This window comes from Gossypium hirsutum, chromosome D02 (assembly GCF_007990345.1).
Source record: "Gossypium hirsutum isolate 1008001.06 chromosome D02, Gossypium_hirsutum_v2.1, whole genome shotgun sequence".
In the NCBI taxonomy this organism is placed as follows: Eukaryota; Viridiplantae; Streptophyta; class Magnoliopsida; order Malvales; family Malvaceae; genus Gossypium; species Gossypium hirsutum.
In genome coordinates this window covers 46046752-46060043 of record NC_053438.1, presented here as the reverse complement: position 1 = coordinate 46060043, position 13292 = coordinate 46046752, and the positions used below count along the sequence as shown (strand labels likewise).

The 13292-nt window shown below is 32.4% G+C and overlaps 2 protein-coding genes and 1 long non-coding RNA gene across 13 annotated transcripts; 1 reads left to right on the top strand and 2 right to left on the bottom strand.

The window, feature by feature from the left end:
* The first annotated feature begins 202 nt into the window (after positions 1–202).
* Positions 203–691, top strand: LOC107907957 (uncharacterized). The gene is made up of 2 exons (XM_016835252.1): positions 203–322; positions 404–691. Exons 1-2 carry the CDS (start codon positions 203–205, stop codon positions 689–691), a joined length of 408 nt encoding a protein of 135 aa, XP_016690741.1.
* A 2100-nt stretch (positions 692–2791) lies between these two features.
* On the bottom strand, positions 2792–7721 carry LOC107910124 (uncharacterized). The gene is made up of 3 exons (XR_005910262.1): positions 7335–7721; positions 6129–7231; positions 2792–3961 (listed from the first exon to the last, which is right to left on the bottom strand). It is a non-coding gene; the product is annotated as an uncharacterized lncRNA (long non-coding RNA).
* Positions 7722–10130: 2409 nt separating this feature from the next.
* LOC107910123 (ferrochelatase-1, chloroplastic) lies at positions 10131–12850 on the bottom strand. 11 transcript variants are annotated; one of them, XM_041088576.1, is made up of 6 exons: positions 12696–12849; positions 12151–12529; positions 11667–11966; positions 11414–11557; positions 11144–11245; positions 10131–10530 (listed from the first exon to the last, which is right to left on the bottom strand). In XM_041088576.1, the coding sequence occupies exons 3-6, from the start codon at positions 11760–11762 to the stop codon at positions 10159–10161; spliced, it is 714 nt and encodes a 237-aa protein (XP_040944510.1). In that variant the 5' UTR covers positions 11763–11966; positions 12151–12529; positions 12696–12849; the 3' UTR covers positions 10131–10158. The 11 variants fall into 11 exon arrangements, with proteins under 11 accessions (XP_040944510.1, XP_040944515.1, XP_040944511.1 ...); XM_041088581.1 differs by having other exon boundaries at positions 11703–11966; positions 12696–12848; XM_041088577.1 differs by having other exon boundaries at positions 12151–12454; positions 12696–12843.
* Between the last annotated feature and the right edge of the window lie 442 nt (positions 12851–13292).

Here is a 13292-nt window from a genome sequence, read left to right as displayed (position 1 = left end):
AGATCATTATCCTATTGCTAGCAAACTGGATTTTGATTGTACGAATAATATGGCAGAGTATGAAGCATGCATTATGGGCATTCGTGCAGCCATCGAACGTAAAATCAAAGTGTTAGAAGTATATGGGGATTCCGTATTGGTGATATACCAACTCAAAGGAGAATGGGAGACAAGAGACCCTAAACTGATCAATTATCGAAAGATGGTTCTTGAATTGATGGACGAGTTTGATGACATTACTTTTTGTTATCTTCCACGAGATGAGAATCAGATAGCTGATGCGTTGGCTGATGCGTTGGCTACCTTAGCCTTCATGATCCGAGTGAATAGGTTAGAGGACATGAAGTCTATCCAGATGAGTATTTCTAAAACCCTGGCTAATTGCTATAATATTGAGGAATAGGAAAAAGATGACCATCCCTGGTATTTGAATATATTACGATATGTGAAAAATCGTGAGTATCCAGATCAGGCAACGGAGAATGATAAGAGAGCATTGAGAAGAATGGCTATTGACTATGTTCTAGATGGAAAGATCCTGTACAAAAAAGGGAAGGATCAAGTACTGCTAAGATGTGTGGACGCAGTGGAAGTTAGAAAAATTCTAGAAGAGGTCCATGAGGGTATTTGTGGAACACATACAAATGGTTTCATAATGGCCAGGCAGATCATGAGATTTGGGTATTTTTAGTCTACTTTAGAAAGGGATTGTATCAGCTATGCTAAGAAGTGCCATAAATGCCAAATTTATGGTGATAAAATGCATGCACCTCATTCACCTCTTCATGTTATGATTTCTCCATGGCCTTTCTCTATGTGGGGTATGGACGTCATTGGGCCAATATCGCCAAAGGCTTCTAATAGGCATCGCTTCATCTTTGTGGTTATTGACTACTTTACCAAATGGGTGAAAGCTGCATCATATGCAAATGTTACTAAGTCAGTAGTTAGCAGATTCTTGAAGAAGGAAATCATATGTCGATATGGAATGCCTGAGAGGATCATATTTGATAATGTGCTGAATTTGAACAATAGTGTGGTAGCGGAGGTTTGTAGTCAATTCAAGATCAGACATCATAACTCGTCGCCATATCGCCCAAAAATGAATAGTGCAGTAGAGGCAGCCAATAAGAATATCAAGAGAATTGTGGGGAAGATGACTGACACTTACAAAGACTGGCATGAAAAATTACCATTCGCCCTCTTTGCTTATAGAACGTCTGTCAGGACTTCGACCGGGGCAACACCTTTCTCTTTGGTTTATGGGATGGAAGTAGTTTTACCTATTAAGGTGGAAATCCCTTCTCTCCGGGTATTGGATGAGTTGAAATTGGATGAGGTAGAATGGGTTCAATCTCGTTACGATCAGTTGAATTTAATAGAAGGGAAAAGGCTAAAGGCTATTCAGCACGGTCAAATGTATCAGAAACGAATGATACGAGCCTACAACATAAAGGTTCGTCCTAGAGAATTTCATGAGGGGAGCTGGTGTTGAAAAATATCATTCCTATACAAAAGGATTTTAGAGGGAGATGGATTCCAAATTAGGAAGGTCCATATGTTGTAAAGAAAGTCCTTTCAGTGGGAGCTTTGATCTTGACTGAGATGGATGGCAAAGACTTGCCAAACCCTGTAAACTCATATTCAGTTAAGAAATATTTTTCTTAAAAAAAATAAAGAGAAAGTGAAAAGGAGATGCCAGGGTGAAAACTCGCAAAGGGCACCTTGAGACTAAAGGGGATTTGAGTTGAAAACCCGAAAAAGGGCGGCTCAAATGTTGATCAAATGGGGTATCCGGTGATTTTGCAATAATTGAATCAGTAAGAAAGGGGACGCAATATCTTGGGGCATCAACAGAGTACTATAGATCTTCTAAACACATGTCAAACTCAGAGTGGTCTTCGAAAAGTCTGCGCAGAGAAGTTCAAACTACGATATTTGGGGCACCTAGTCTTCTCAGTATTTATATCTTGGAATACATTATTCTTGTTCAAGATTCGTGTTTCCAATCCATTTTATCTTTTATTCTTATTTTTTATAATAATCTATTTTGTATTTTATTTGCAATAAATTTCATCTTGTTCATTTCGATAGTCTTGTTCAAGCATTTTTCATTGAAGCAATTATTAATAGGCTAATAATACTTCTACAAAGGAAGTTTTGCATTTTATTTTGGAAGTTTCTGAATAATATAGAGACCTAAAACAAGACTATTGTTTAGAGCACACCAGGTTTAAGAGTTGGAAATCTGAGAGTCTAAATTAAGACTATCTCTTTGAATTTTGTTGTCAAAAGCATTGATGGAACAAAGCGACAAGATGGGGTGTTGGAAACAAAGCTTCATTGAACAAATAAGCGGTGATCACCTTGTGATAAGAAGAGGTTTTCTTGGAGAAAGAAATCTTACATTTGGGCATGGGCATTTGGTGTGCCATCCTGAGAATAGTGTAGAGAACCAAAGTGCTTCACATTGCGATAAGAGAAGATCGAGAAGTCATGTTTTTCTACCCTTGGGTTACAGTGAAAAGATGATACAAATTTTGTGTCCTAGTGGATTAAACTTTGAGGTTTACAATGCTGGTAATTTGATCAAGCGTTTCTTTGGAGATGGAAATCGAGCAAAAATGCATTGTAGCACTTCAGTGATAAAGCCTTAATTAACTTTGAGTTATTACAACCTAAGCGGGATCATTCTAAAAAAGAATAATATTCTACATTCATTCAAATGTCATTCATACATGTCTAATTAGGAGCATTTGACTTATTTTAATCATGCCATCCTAATCACTAAGCATAATTAAGCTCATAAATTGAATTATACAAGTCAAGTTCCCTAGAGAACAAACCGGTGAAACTTCAGCTTTATCTCCCTGAGCAGCAGTGAAGTAAGTTGAAAATGGCAGATTTTGCTTTCTTATGCTGGCAGCGAAGCAGATCAAAGCCACTAGTCTTATCGTCATGATTTTGTAATGGAATAGATTGAAGCCACAACGGCGAATCTTATTTCCCTGACGTCACAACTGAGCAGATTGAAGCCACGACGGCGGATCTTATCTCCCTAGTGTTAAGGCTTGGATCAGTTGACGTGAAGTGGTTTGAAGATGTGAGCAACGGATCCTATCTCTTTGGCATTACAGTGAAAAAGATTGAAGCCACAATGGCGAATCTTACTTCCCTAGCGGTGCAGTAGAACAGATTAAAGTCACGACGGCGGATCTGGTTTCCCTGACATTGTAATTTAAAAAGATTGAAGCCACAACGGCGGATCTTACTCCCTTAGTAGTGCAGTGGAACAGATTGAAGTCACGACGGCAAATCTGGTTTCCTTGACATTGCAATTTAAAAAGATTGAAGCCACAACGGCGAATCTTACTCCCTTAGTGGTGCAGTGGAATAGATTGAAGTTACGACGGCGGATCTGGTTTCCCTGACATTGCAATTTAAAAAGATTGAAGCCAATCTTACTCCCTTAGTGGTGCAGTGGAATAGATTGAAGCCACAACGGTGAATCTTGTTTTCCCGATATTACAGTTAAACAGAACAAGTCTTATCTCCCCGAAGATGCAGTAGGTTGGGATGTGACCACTTGAAGAAGAAGCGCACCAAAGTCTAACATGACCGGGTAAAATTGGTCATTTTTAAAGTCTTTTCTCCGTTCCTGTTACAAGAAAACGAGCAAAGAGGGGTAGCTATAATACCCAATTATTGCCCGGGCCCAATTAAGCCTAAAGCCCAGACTACATCAGTCCCAACATTTAGCCCACCAACCTAAACCCAATGACCCAATACAAACGGCCCAAATGCTTAGCCCTAACAGCACACATCCGAAAAACCCTAGCTCTTTGCCCTAGCGCCACACGTCAGCAAGGATCCCTTGCATGCCTTCGCGAACGCCGCAGCAACTGCTCACGTCGCAACAACTACCCACGTTCAGCACTCCGTGCACACCACACACACGTACCTGTAACAAATCGACCACGAACAGATAATAGTAGAAAATACAAAGAGAAAATGAAAAGGGGGGAAAATAAAGCAGCTTTTCTTTCCCTCTTCATGCGGCCCGCATGTTTTATCCCAATGGGATATTTGCGCTTTTGATCCTCTTGATTTGTTTTATTGCTTTAATTTGTTTCTAATTTTTTTTTGAATTTTCCCCTTTGGTTTCCAATTTTATTATTTTAACCTTTTTTAAATGCAGCGTTTGAAAGGTTTGGGTAAATTTTCGATTGGCCCTCCCAGTTGCGCGCACTTTGCAAATTTGCCCTTTATTTTAATTTGCTTTTGTTTTTTCAATCCCGTTTTGGTTTCAATTTAGTCCATTGTATTTGCTTTTACAAATTAGATTAAATATTAGTTTGTTAATATTATATTTGTTATTAAGCTTCTGTTATTTTTGTTATTATCATTATTATTATATTATTAGTATTATTATTATTACTATTATTATACCTATACATATACGGATGCATATGGTCTTTATAATATATATGTATATATATTAAATGTTTTTCGAATGCATATACATATTTTTTTTAAATATATTTCGTTATTATTTTATTTGCATAGCTTTTATATTTATATATATACATTTACATTTTATAATGTTTATACATTTTCCATATTTTAAAGTCCATACATATATATATTTATGATATATATTTATACACTATTTGAAATTATTATAAATTTTTTATTATATACATATATATTCATGTTTTCATAATTTACTAATATATTATACTTATACATTTTTTTTCATTTTTTGTAAATACATGTACATGTTTTATATACATTTTGTTATTATTTTATTTTCATAACTTTTGTGTACGTGTATGTATACATGCATTGACATTTTATAACACACATACATGTATAATTTAAATTAAAGTATTGATTTCATGATTGTACATTCACATTTTTTTAAACATATCTTTTAAAAATATATTTTGATTTTGTTAAAGGCTTTTAAAATAACGCAATATTCGATATTTGAAATTTTTGAGGAAATTGAACCCTAACGTATTGGGTTCCGATTTTCTTTATTAATCCTAAATAATCGAGAATATTCTTTTGCGAAACGCATAAACAAAAATCATTTTCGAGAATTCAACATGTTATGTCCTAACGCATTGGGTATGATATATTGTTTTCTCGAGATGAAGATTTTCCCTAAAATAAAAGAGATATTCAAAGTTTGGGAATTTTGAGAAATTATACCCTAACGTATTGGGTCTCGATTTCTTCGTTTGACTTAAACATTTGATTATCCTTTTCAGATTTCATCATTTGAGTTTTTTTTTTAATCCTCGACACTAAAACATTAAAATAATCAATTTGGTACCAATTTTTAGGCGTTACGAGGGTGCTAACCCTTCCTCGTGCGTAACTGACTTCTGAACTCATTTTCTCAAGTTTCGTAGGCAAAAATTATTTTTAAGGTGAGCCGATCACACCTCAATAAAAGATCGGTGACGGCTCCAATTTTTTTAAAATCAACAACTAAATTTTTATTTTCAAAAAATGGTTTCGAGAAGGAGTATGAAAAGTGCACAGATCAATGTGTTAATTTCGAGAAGTCAACAAGTTTCTATAGCTCAAATGTTAGTAATCGGGAAAGGCAACTGGTGGAAAACATTTTAAGAGTCTGAAGTTTAAATAATCCTAAAAAAAATTAGGGTTTTCAAATATGGTGGGAAGGACAACGAAGGGCCTTTCAAAATATTAAAAATTGTATCAAGCAAAAAATTGAAAGTTGGAGTATAAGATTTCTTTTGCATGGATGAAAAGGAGTATTTATAAAATTTGTTTTGCAATCAATTCCGACGTATTCTATATCTTGTTTTCTTCTCCCAAAATCTCTCTGTGTGGAAATGGAAAACCCTATGGGGAAGTTTTGGTGGTAGAGAAGTCAATGAAAACGTGGGTTACATTAGTGTGATTGGAAACAATGTGCAAATTAAAAGAGAATGGTGGTCTCGACTTTCGAAGTTTAACCAAGTTCAATTTAATGTTATTAGCAAAGCAATGATGTTGTTTAATTTTTTATCCGAATTCCTTGTTAGCAAGAACATTAAAATCCAAATATTACCCGTTAAAAGATTTCATTAATGCAAGTTTAGGTAATTTACCTTTCCTATACTTGGCAAAGTGTATGGACTACGAAAGGGCTCCTTCAAGCGGGACTATGCTGGAAAGTGGGTATAGGGACCTCCATTTTAATTCTGGATGATGCTTAGGTACCGAAAGCAAAGAACTAAAAAATTCAGGATGGGATTCGTATTCAAGATGTGCGATTAGTTGAAGATTTTGTAGATCCTAATACTAGAATATGGAAAATTGATACTATCCTCAATACCTTTAGTGAAAGGGATGCTGAAAGGATTCTCAAAATTCCTTTGCCACGATGCCTAAACAATGATCACATAGCATGGAGAGGTGAAGCGTCTGGAGAATATTCTGTTCGTAGTGGTTACAAGCTCATAATACAAGACCTTTCAAACCCTACTGCTAGATAGGTACAAGATATAAAAGGTAATCTTTACAAAAAAAAAATGGCTATTAAATGTGCCACCAAAAATCAAGATTAAAATGTGGCGTATAACTTGAAATTTTATTCCTACTTTCAACAACCTACATTACAAGAGACTGATGAGCACGGCGTGTTACCTTCGATGCGATGAAGAAGCAGAAATAGTCTTACATGTGATTCAAGACTGTAGATTTACAACAGAGGTCTAGGAAAATTTAAGCTTCAAATAGCCACAAAATTTGGAAAATACTAGCCACAGAGACTGGATTGCTTACATTTTTGAACGTTATTCACAAAGTTAATGTCGATTATTTGTGTGTGCTTTATAGGCAATTTAGATGAAAAGAAATCAATGGGTGCATGAAATGGGCAGTCAAGATGAGCTATTTACTGTGAATTTTATTAAGAATTACATTAGAGAGTTGGATGACTTGGGAAGAATTTTACCTAAGAAATGTGGAGCCATGAAATGGTGGAAAAGTCCGAGAAACGCATGTGTAAAAGTCAATTTCAATGCTACTTATAGGAAAAATGAAGAGAGTTTATGTTCTAGTATTTTGTTAAAGGATTCAAGAGGAAGGGTAATAGCTTCAAAAAATTACTTTTCACCAGAATATTACGGCTGAAGTAGTGGCCTGGGCTATGGCCTTGAAGATGTGCTTAGATCTGAATACCAGAAGTCTTGAAGTTGAAGGGGACTTTCTTATTGTGATAAAAAAGCAAGTAGAAATGAGATTGATAGATCTGAAATCTCAACATATATTGAAGATGTAAACAATTTGAGCAAGGAATTCCGGTTTTATACCTTAAATCATGTGCAGAGACCGGCCAATGGAGCAGCACAACAGTTAGCAAATGAAGGGATTAAGCAAAGAACAGAGATTTTCCTGATGAACGATGTGCCGGAGTTTGCAGAGGCGATGGTAGAAGTTGATCGCCGATGGATAGAGGCCCAGAATGAAAAACCACAGTTGTAGATGAAAGGGGAAGCAGAGTTCTGATGATCTGTTTCATGCTCGTTTAGGAAATGAAAGGTTTTTCCCCTGAAATTTGTTTCTCAATATACATTTGGTTTTTAGATATTTCTAGAATTCCTTTTTTTATGCTTGTTGAAGAAGTCTAAAATACTGGGCCTAGATTTAATTTCTGTTTATGATTGTTGTTTTCGAAGTGTTTTGGGCAGCCCCAGGTCTTGTCTTGGGTATTGTTTTATTAATTCAGTAGATATTTTTTTAAAATAAAAATTATAAAATTAGTAAACCATATTTTAAATATTTTAATTTTATAATAACGTATTAAAATTCCTAAAACTTATAAAAAATCATAAAAAATATTGAAATTGCTATAAAATTATGAAAAAAATTATAAAACTTAAATTGCACCAATCAGTTGATTGGACCGATTAGACCAAAATCGACGAGAGTACCAACCGGAGAAAGCTGTTGGACCTGTTGCCTTAGGAACTAGAAAATTGAAACAATTTTTTATTATTTAATTATTTAATGTTTTATTTAATTAAACTGGACAAATCAATCAAACTAACAAATTGATGGCCTAACTAGTTTAACCACCAGTCTGATTCTGAAAACCTTGGTTTGAATATTTCACCATGACACATGTTAATAATTGAATAATAAAATTTTTGTTTTATAGTATCTAACGACACCAAAAAATACTTTATCATACAATATTTAGCAAATATTTTTTAACTTTTCAAGGTCCAAACTACTATATTGTACTTAAAAAAATTAGAGATAAAAATTTTTAAAATAAAAAATAACAGTTTATCAATAAAAAGGAGAGGGTCCCACATTATTGATTTATTTATGAAAGATCGAGAACATTGTATTCAACATGAAATTGACCCTAACGATCAGATGACAATTTCCATTATACAGTGGTTTAAATAACATTTTTTATAATTTATTATTTTTATAAATTTTTATGAATGTTTATAAATCTTTTATAAAATTTTAAATATATTTTAATAATTTTATAAAGTTTTAATAAATTATTAGAATTTTTTATAATATTTATAAGTTTTATGATTTTTTAAATATATTTTAATAATTTCATAAAGTTTTAATAAATTATTAGAATTTTTTATAATATTTATAAGTTTTTATGATTTTTAAATAAATTTTATAAGTTTATATGAATTTTAATATTTTTAACATTAAATAATATTTAATACTTTTTATGATTTTTAATTTTTTTATAAGTTTTTAAGATTTTTTTACGTTTTTATAAAATTTTAAAAATTTTAAATATGTTTATTAGTTTTATAATTTTTTTTATAATTTGTTAGAATTTATTATATTTTTATTTTTATAATATTTATAAGTTTTTATTATTTTTATAAGATATATCAATTTTATTATTTTTAAATATTTTTAATTTTTAATAACTCTTTTTTCAGATTGTTTATAATTTTACTATCAAACTTGAAATTACCACATGTCATGTCCATCAATTTAGTTTAACGATGAAAATCATCAACCATTTTACAACTAGGCATAATTCTTTCCCTTCCTAAAACTTTGAGCCACTCAAAATTTTTACACTACGTTTGGTTCGCTGTAATAGAATAGAGCTATAATGGAATAGAGTTGTAATATAATAGAGTTGTAATAAATAATTCAACTATTTGGTTGAATGGAATGAAATAGAACTGTAACAGCACGTTTGGTTCGCTGTAATGGAATAGAAGTGTAATGGAATAGATGCGTAATGGAATAGAGGCGTAATAGGTAATTCTTTTGTTTGGTTGAATAGAATGGAATAGAGGCGTAATGATATTCTTGTGTTTGGTTGAATAGAATAGAGGTGTAATAGTATAAGGAAAAAACTAAAATGACTAGAATACTCTTAGCAGAAATTTTTTTAGGTAGATGATTATTGTTATTGTTATTAATTTTTAATAAGATTATTAATATAAATCATAAATAATTTAATCATATTTTAACATAATTATTATTAAATATAATTTAATAAAAATATATAATTTAATAAAATATATGAATTTACTAAAATCATAATATATAATACTATAAAATATAATTTAAAATAATTATTATTAAATATAATTTAACAAAAAATATATAATTTAATAAAATTCTTAGTATTAAATATTTTTATGATTGTATCAACAAACTTTATCAATTTCTTCTATCAAATATTAAAATATTTGAACTTGACTTTGAATAATGATTTTATGATTGTTACTTTACCATCAGCAACCCAAGTTCAATTTGTTTAACAACATAATGAATTAGGGTTTTTCTTCATACTCCCAATTATGTATTCCATTTTCGACCGTAAAGCACCTTTCAACTCATCTCATCAGTGATTTTCTGTCCATTGACAAATTAAGATTCTATTACTTGTGCATCAACAATTTCGAATTCTAAAATTTAGAAAGTAAATTTTATTTTCTCAATTTCATTTTTGTTTCTAGTTTTGAATTGTAGCAATTTTGGTCTTCAATGTTGTTTTCTTCTTTCATTTTAACTTTTTTTTTGTATTTTCTGTAGAAAGATGATTTTTTTATGATTAAACTTTTAGACATGTTTATTTTCAATTTTTTCCACGAGCATTTAGATAAGAAAAATATTAAAACTATTCAAAAGTTACTTGTTTGCTTCAAAACGAATTATGCTCATTTTTATATTAGAGGACCCAATTTGCTCTTGAATTTCTAATAGTTTAACCAACAAAAGTCTTACATGACCTAACAAAAAACCTCTCCAACTAAATTGCACGCATAACTTGTTTCTCCTTTTGTCATAAATGTTGATGAAATTGTTGGAAGTTTCTCCTTTTGTCCATAATGTTGCCCGTGATCGACTGAAGAACATTGCCTTCCTAGAAGTGATAGTTGTAGCTAGTGCACCCCTGTTCACAAAGCCTTGCATTAATATGGCTCCAGTGTCAACATTTTGAGCTATAGCCACTGCTAAACCTTTGTCATCCCATTTGATACCGTCCAACAATGTATCAACCTAAAATTAAAACTTTTAGATATTTAGGTCCTTATAGATGTGCGGTTTTTCAAAATATACAGAAGTCTAAGAGAATATATATACAAAATCAATGAGATACCATACAAGAATAACAACTTCACTATAACCATGCGTCTACATAGTGCAAAGAACTACCATATTGTATTTTCACTACCATACATGCGGAGGGCAGGAACACGACCCCAATTCTCGATTCCGGATTCAAGAGCTAAGTGCTTATATTCCATGTCAATCTCTTCCAGTTGTGGAAATGGAGAACTGAGGATATAATGGCAACACAACAAGCTTTTTTATCCTGTCTAGCTTAATCTGTGTTGCACATAATAAATGCTTATCGGTAATCAGTATATAACCCGAATTGAATTTGAAGATAGATCATTCAATGCTACACAGAGAATTCCAAATTAATATATGAGGTATAAAGTTCTTCAAAGGCATAACCAAATAAGAGTATCCCTCATGTAAGGATTTAATCAACTTAACAACCACATTAAATATCAACAAAAGCACAACAGAAAGAGCTCACTCTCCGTATATGGTATCATACAAGTTCAAAACACATGCAAATTTCTTAGGCTATCAAGAGACGAACCTGCTCAATGACCTCCTCTGTGAATGAATACCAATATCGCATTCCAACATACACACTGACATTCACATTATTTGCCTCCAAAGCCATTCGAAGAGCATTTGCCTGCAACGAGTTCTTTAAACTATAAATATACTTGCCAGTTTCCCCAAAGCACAGCATGGTTCGTTTTGGAAAAAAATATCCATATAAAAGTACAATAGTTCATTTTCAAGCTACTAGCTCAGGACAAAGTAACAAGCAAATTTCTACAATCAAGGGACTTGATTTTACCTGTTCATCGGTTATTTTACGCAAAGGTGAGCCGCCACCAATGGCAGCATACCCTTCTTCACTTTTCGGAGCTCGAAGAACAGATATTAGCTTCGCCAATGGCCGTTGAAGTAACTTAAACAGCCCAGGCAACCGTATTATATCCTGCACAAAGAAACATCATCACCTCAACACCATTGTAACTTGAAACCCACAAATGTTCATATGAAATACACACACACAAAACAAAAAAAGAACAAGCAAAATAATGTACAAGATCAGCAAACAAGTTATATAGAAAAGGTTGAACATCTTTAAGTGTCTCTGGCCCTCCAAGGTTCAAAAGAAGAACCCCAATTTTTTCCTCCATGGCATGTGAGTGATGAGATTCCACAACATCATTTTCACCTAAGGTGTAAACCCCCACCCTGCAAATTGCTTGCAAATGCAGATTTCTCCTCTGAATTAGGCCATCACTGAGAAAGGGTCCTTTGATAAGGGCTTTAGATAAAGGTTTATTCACACCATTGAATCCATTAGATGAATGTCGTGAGAAAGACGCAATGCGTCTGCCCTGATGAATCACCAGAAAAAAAACAATATAAAGAAATGGACAAATCCAAGAATTTCATCTTTGATTCACAAAAAGAAGAGCTAAGAACAATCTTAGGTTCTATAAAGTTAAAAAAAACCCATTCAGAAAAAAACTATAAAGCATAAACCTCTAATTAATAGTTTAAAGAAAATAAAAGGATTACCTTGAAAATCTATCATCAGAATAGCAGAGACTGGAACCACAGAGTTTGATATATGAAAGAACTCCAGATAAAGATGCTGCCTCCATGATTTTTATCAAAAATAAGAGTTGGAATCTGGGTATTAGGTGAATTTGGGAGAGATTTTCCACGGGTTAGTTGAGAAAAAAATGGCGAAAATTGTTTATAAAGAAAACTGGAAATATCAGATTAAAAACTGCGTTGGTTCCCAAGATTGAACGTATTATTAATGCCTCCAAAAATGTTGCTTCAAACACCCCCTCATAAAAGCCTTTCTTGAGAATTACTGAAGTCGGTTGATTAAGCGACGGCAGAACCGATGGCAGAACCGATGGAAGGGAAAAGAAATTACAGAGATAATCTATGAAGAAAATAAAAGAAAATAAAACGAGAAGAACCGATGGCAGAACCGAATGAGATAATCCATAAAGAAAATAACAACAACAACAGAGATAATCCATGAAGAAAATAAAAGAAACGAACGAGAAGAATAGATGGCAGAATCGATGGAAGGGAAAAGAAATTACCTCTGGAAGGGAAACTTGGGAGAATCGGAAGCTTGATAAGGGCAGAAAATAGAAAAGAAAAGATGAAAAGCGGGCGGAATCCCTAATCGGCGCTGAGGGGGCGTAATAGCTATTACGGGCAATGGGAGTAATAGGATAGTAACCGATTCGGGATGTAATGTTATTACAGTGAACCAAACAGCCGTTTGGTTGTGGGCCCGCTGTATAGGGGGGAATGCATGCCTACTCCCCCAACCAAACGCCCTCTAATAGTATTCTTGTGTTTGGTTGAATGGAATGATGTTGTAATAGTATAATAAAAAAAATTAAAATGATTAGAGTACCCTTAGCATAAATTTTTTTGTAGGTAATTATTGTTATTGTTATTAAATTTTAATAGGATTATTATTAAAAATAATTTAATAAAAAATAATTTAGTCATATTTTAATATAATTATTATTAATTATAATTTGATAAAAATAAAAAAAATAATTTAATAATATTTTTAATATAATTATTTTAATATAATTATATTCAAATATTTTATTTTAAATTATATTTTGAAATTAAATATTTTATATTAAATTATATTAAAATATTTCGAATATCTTATTTTC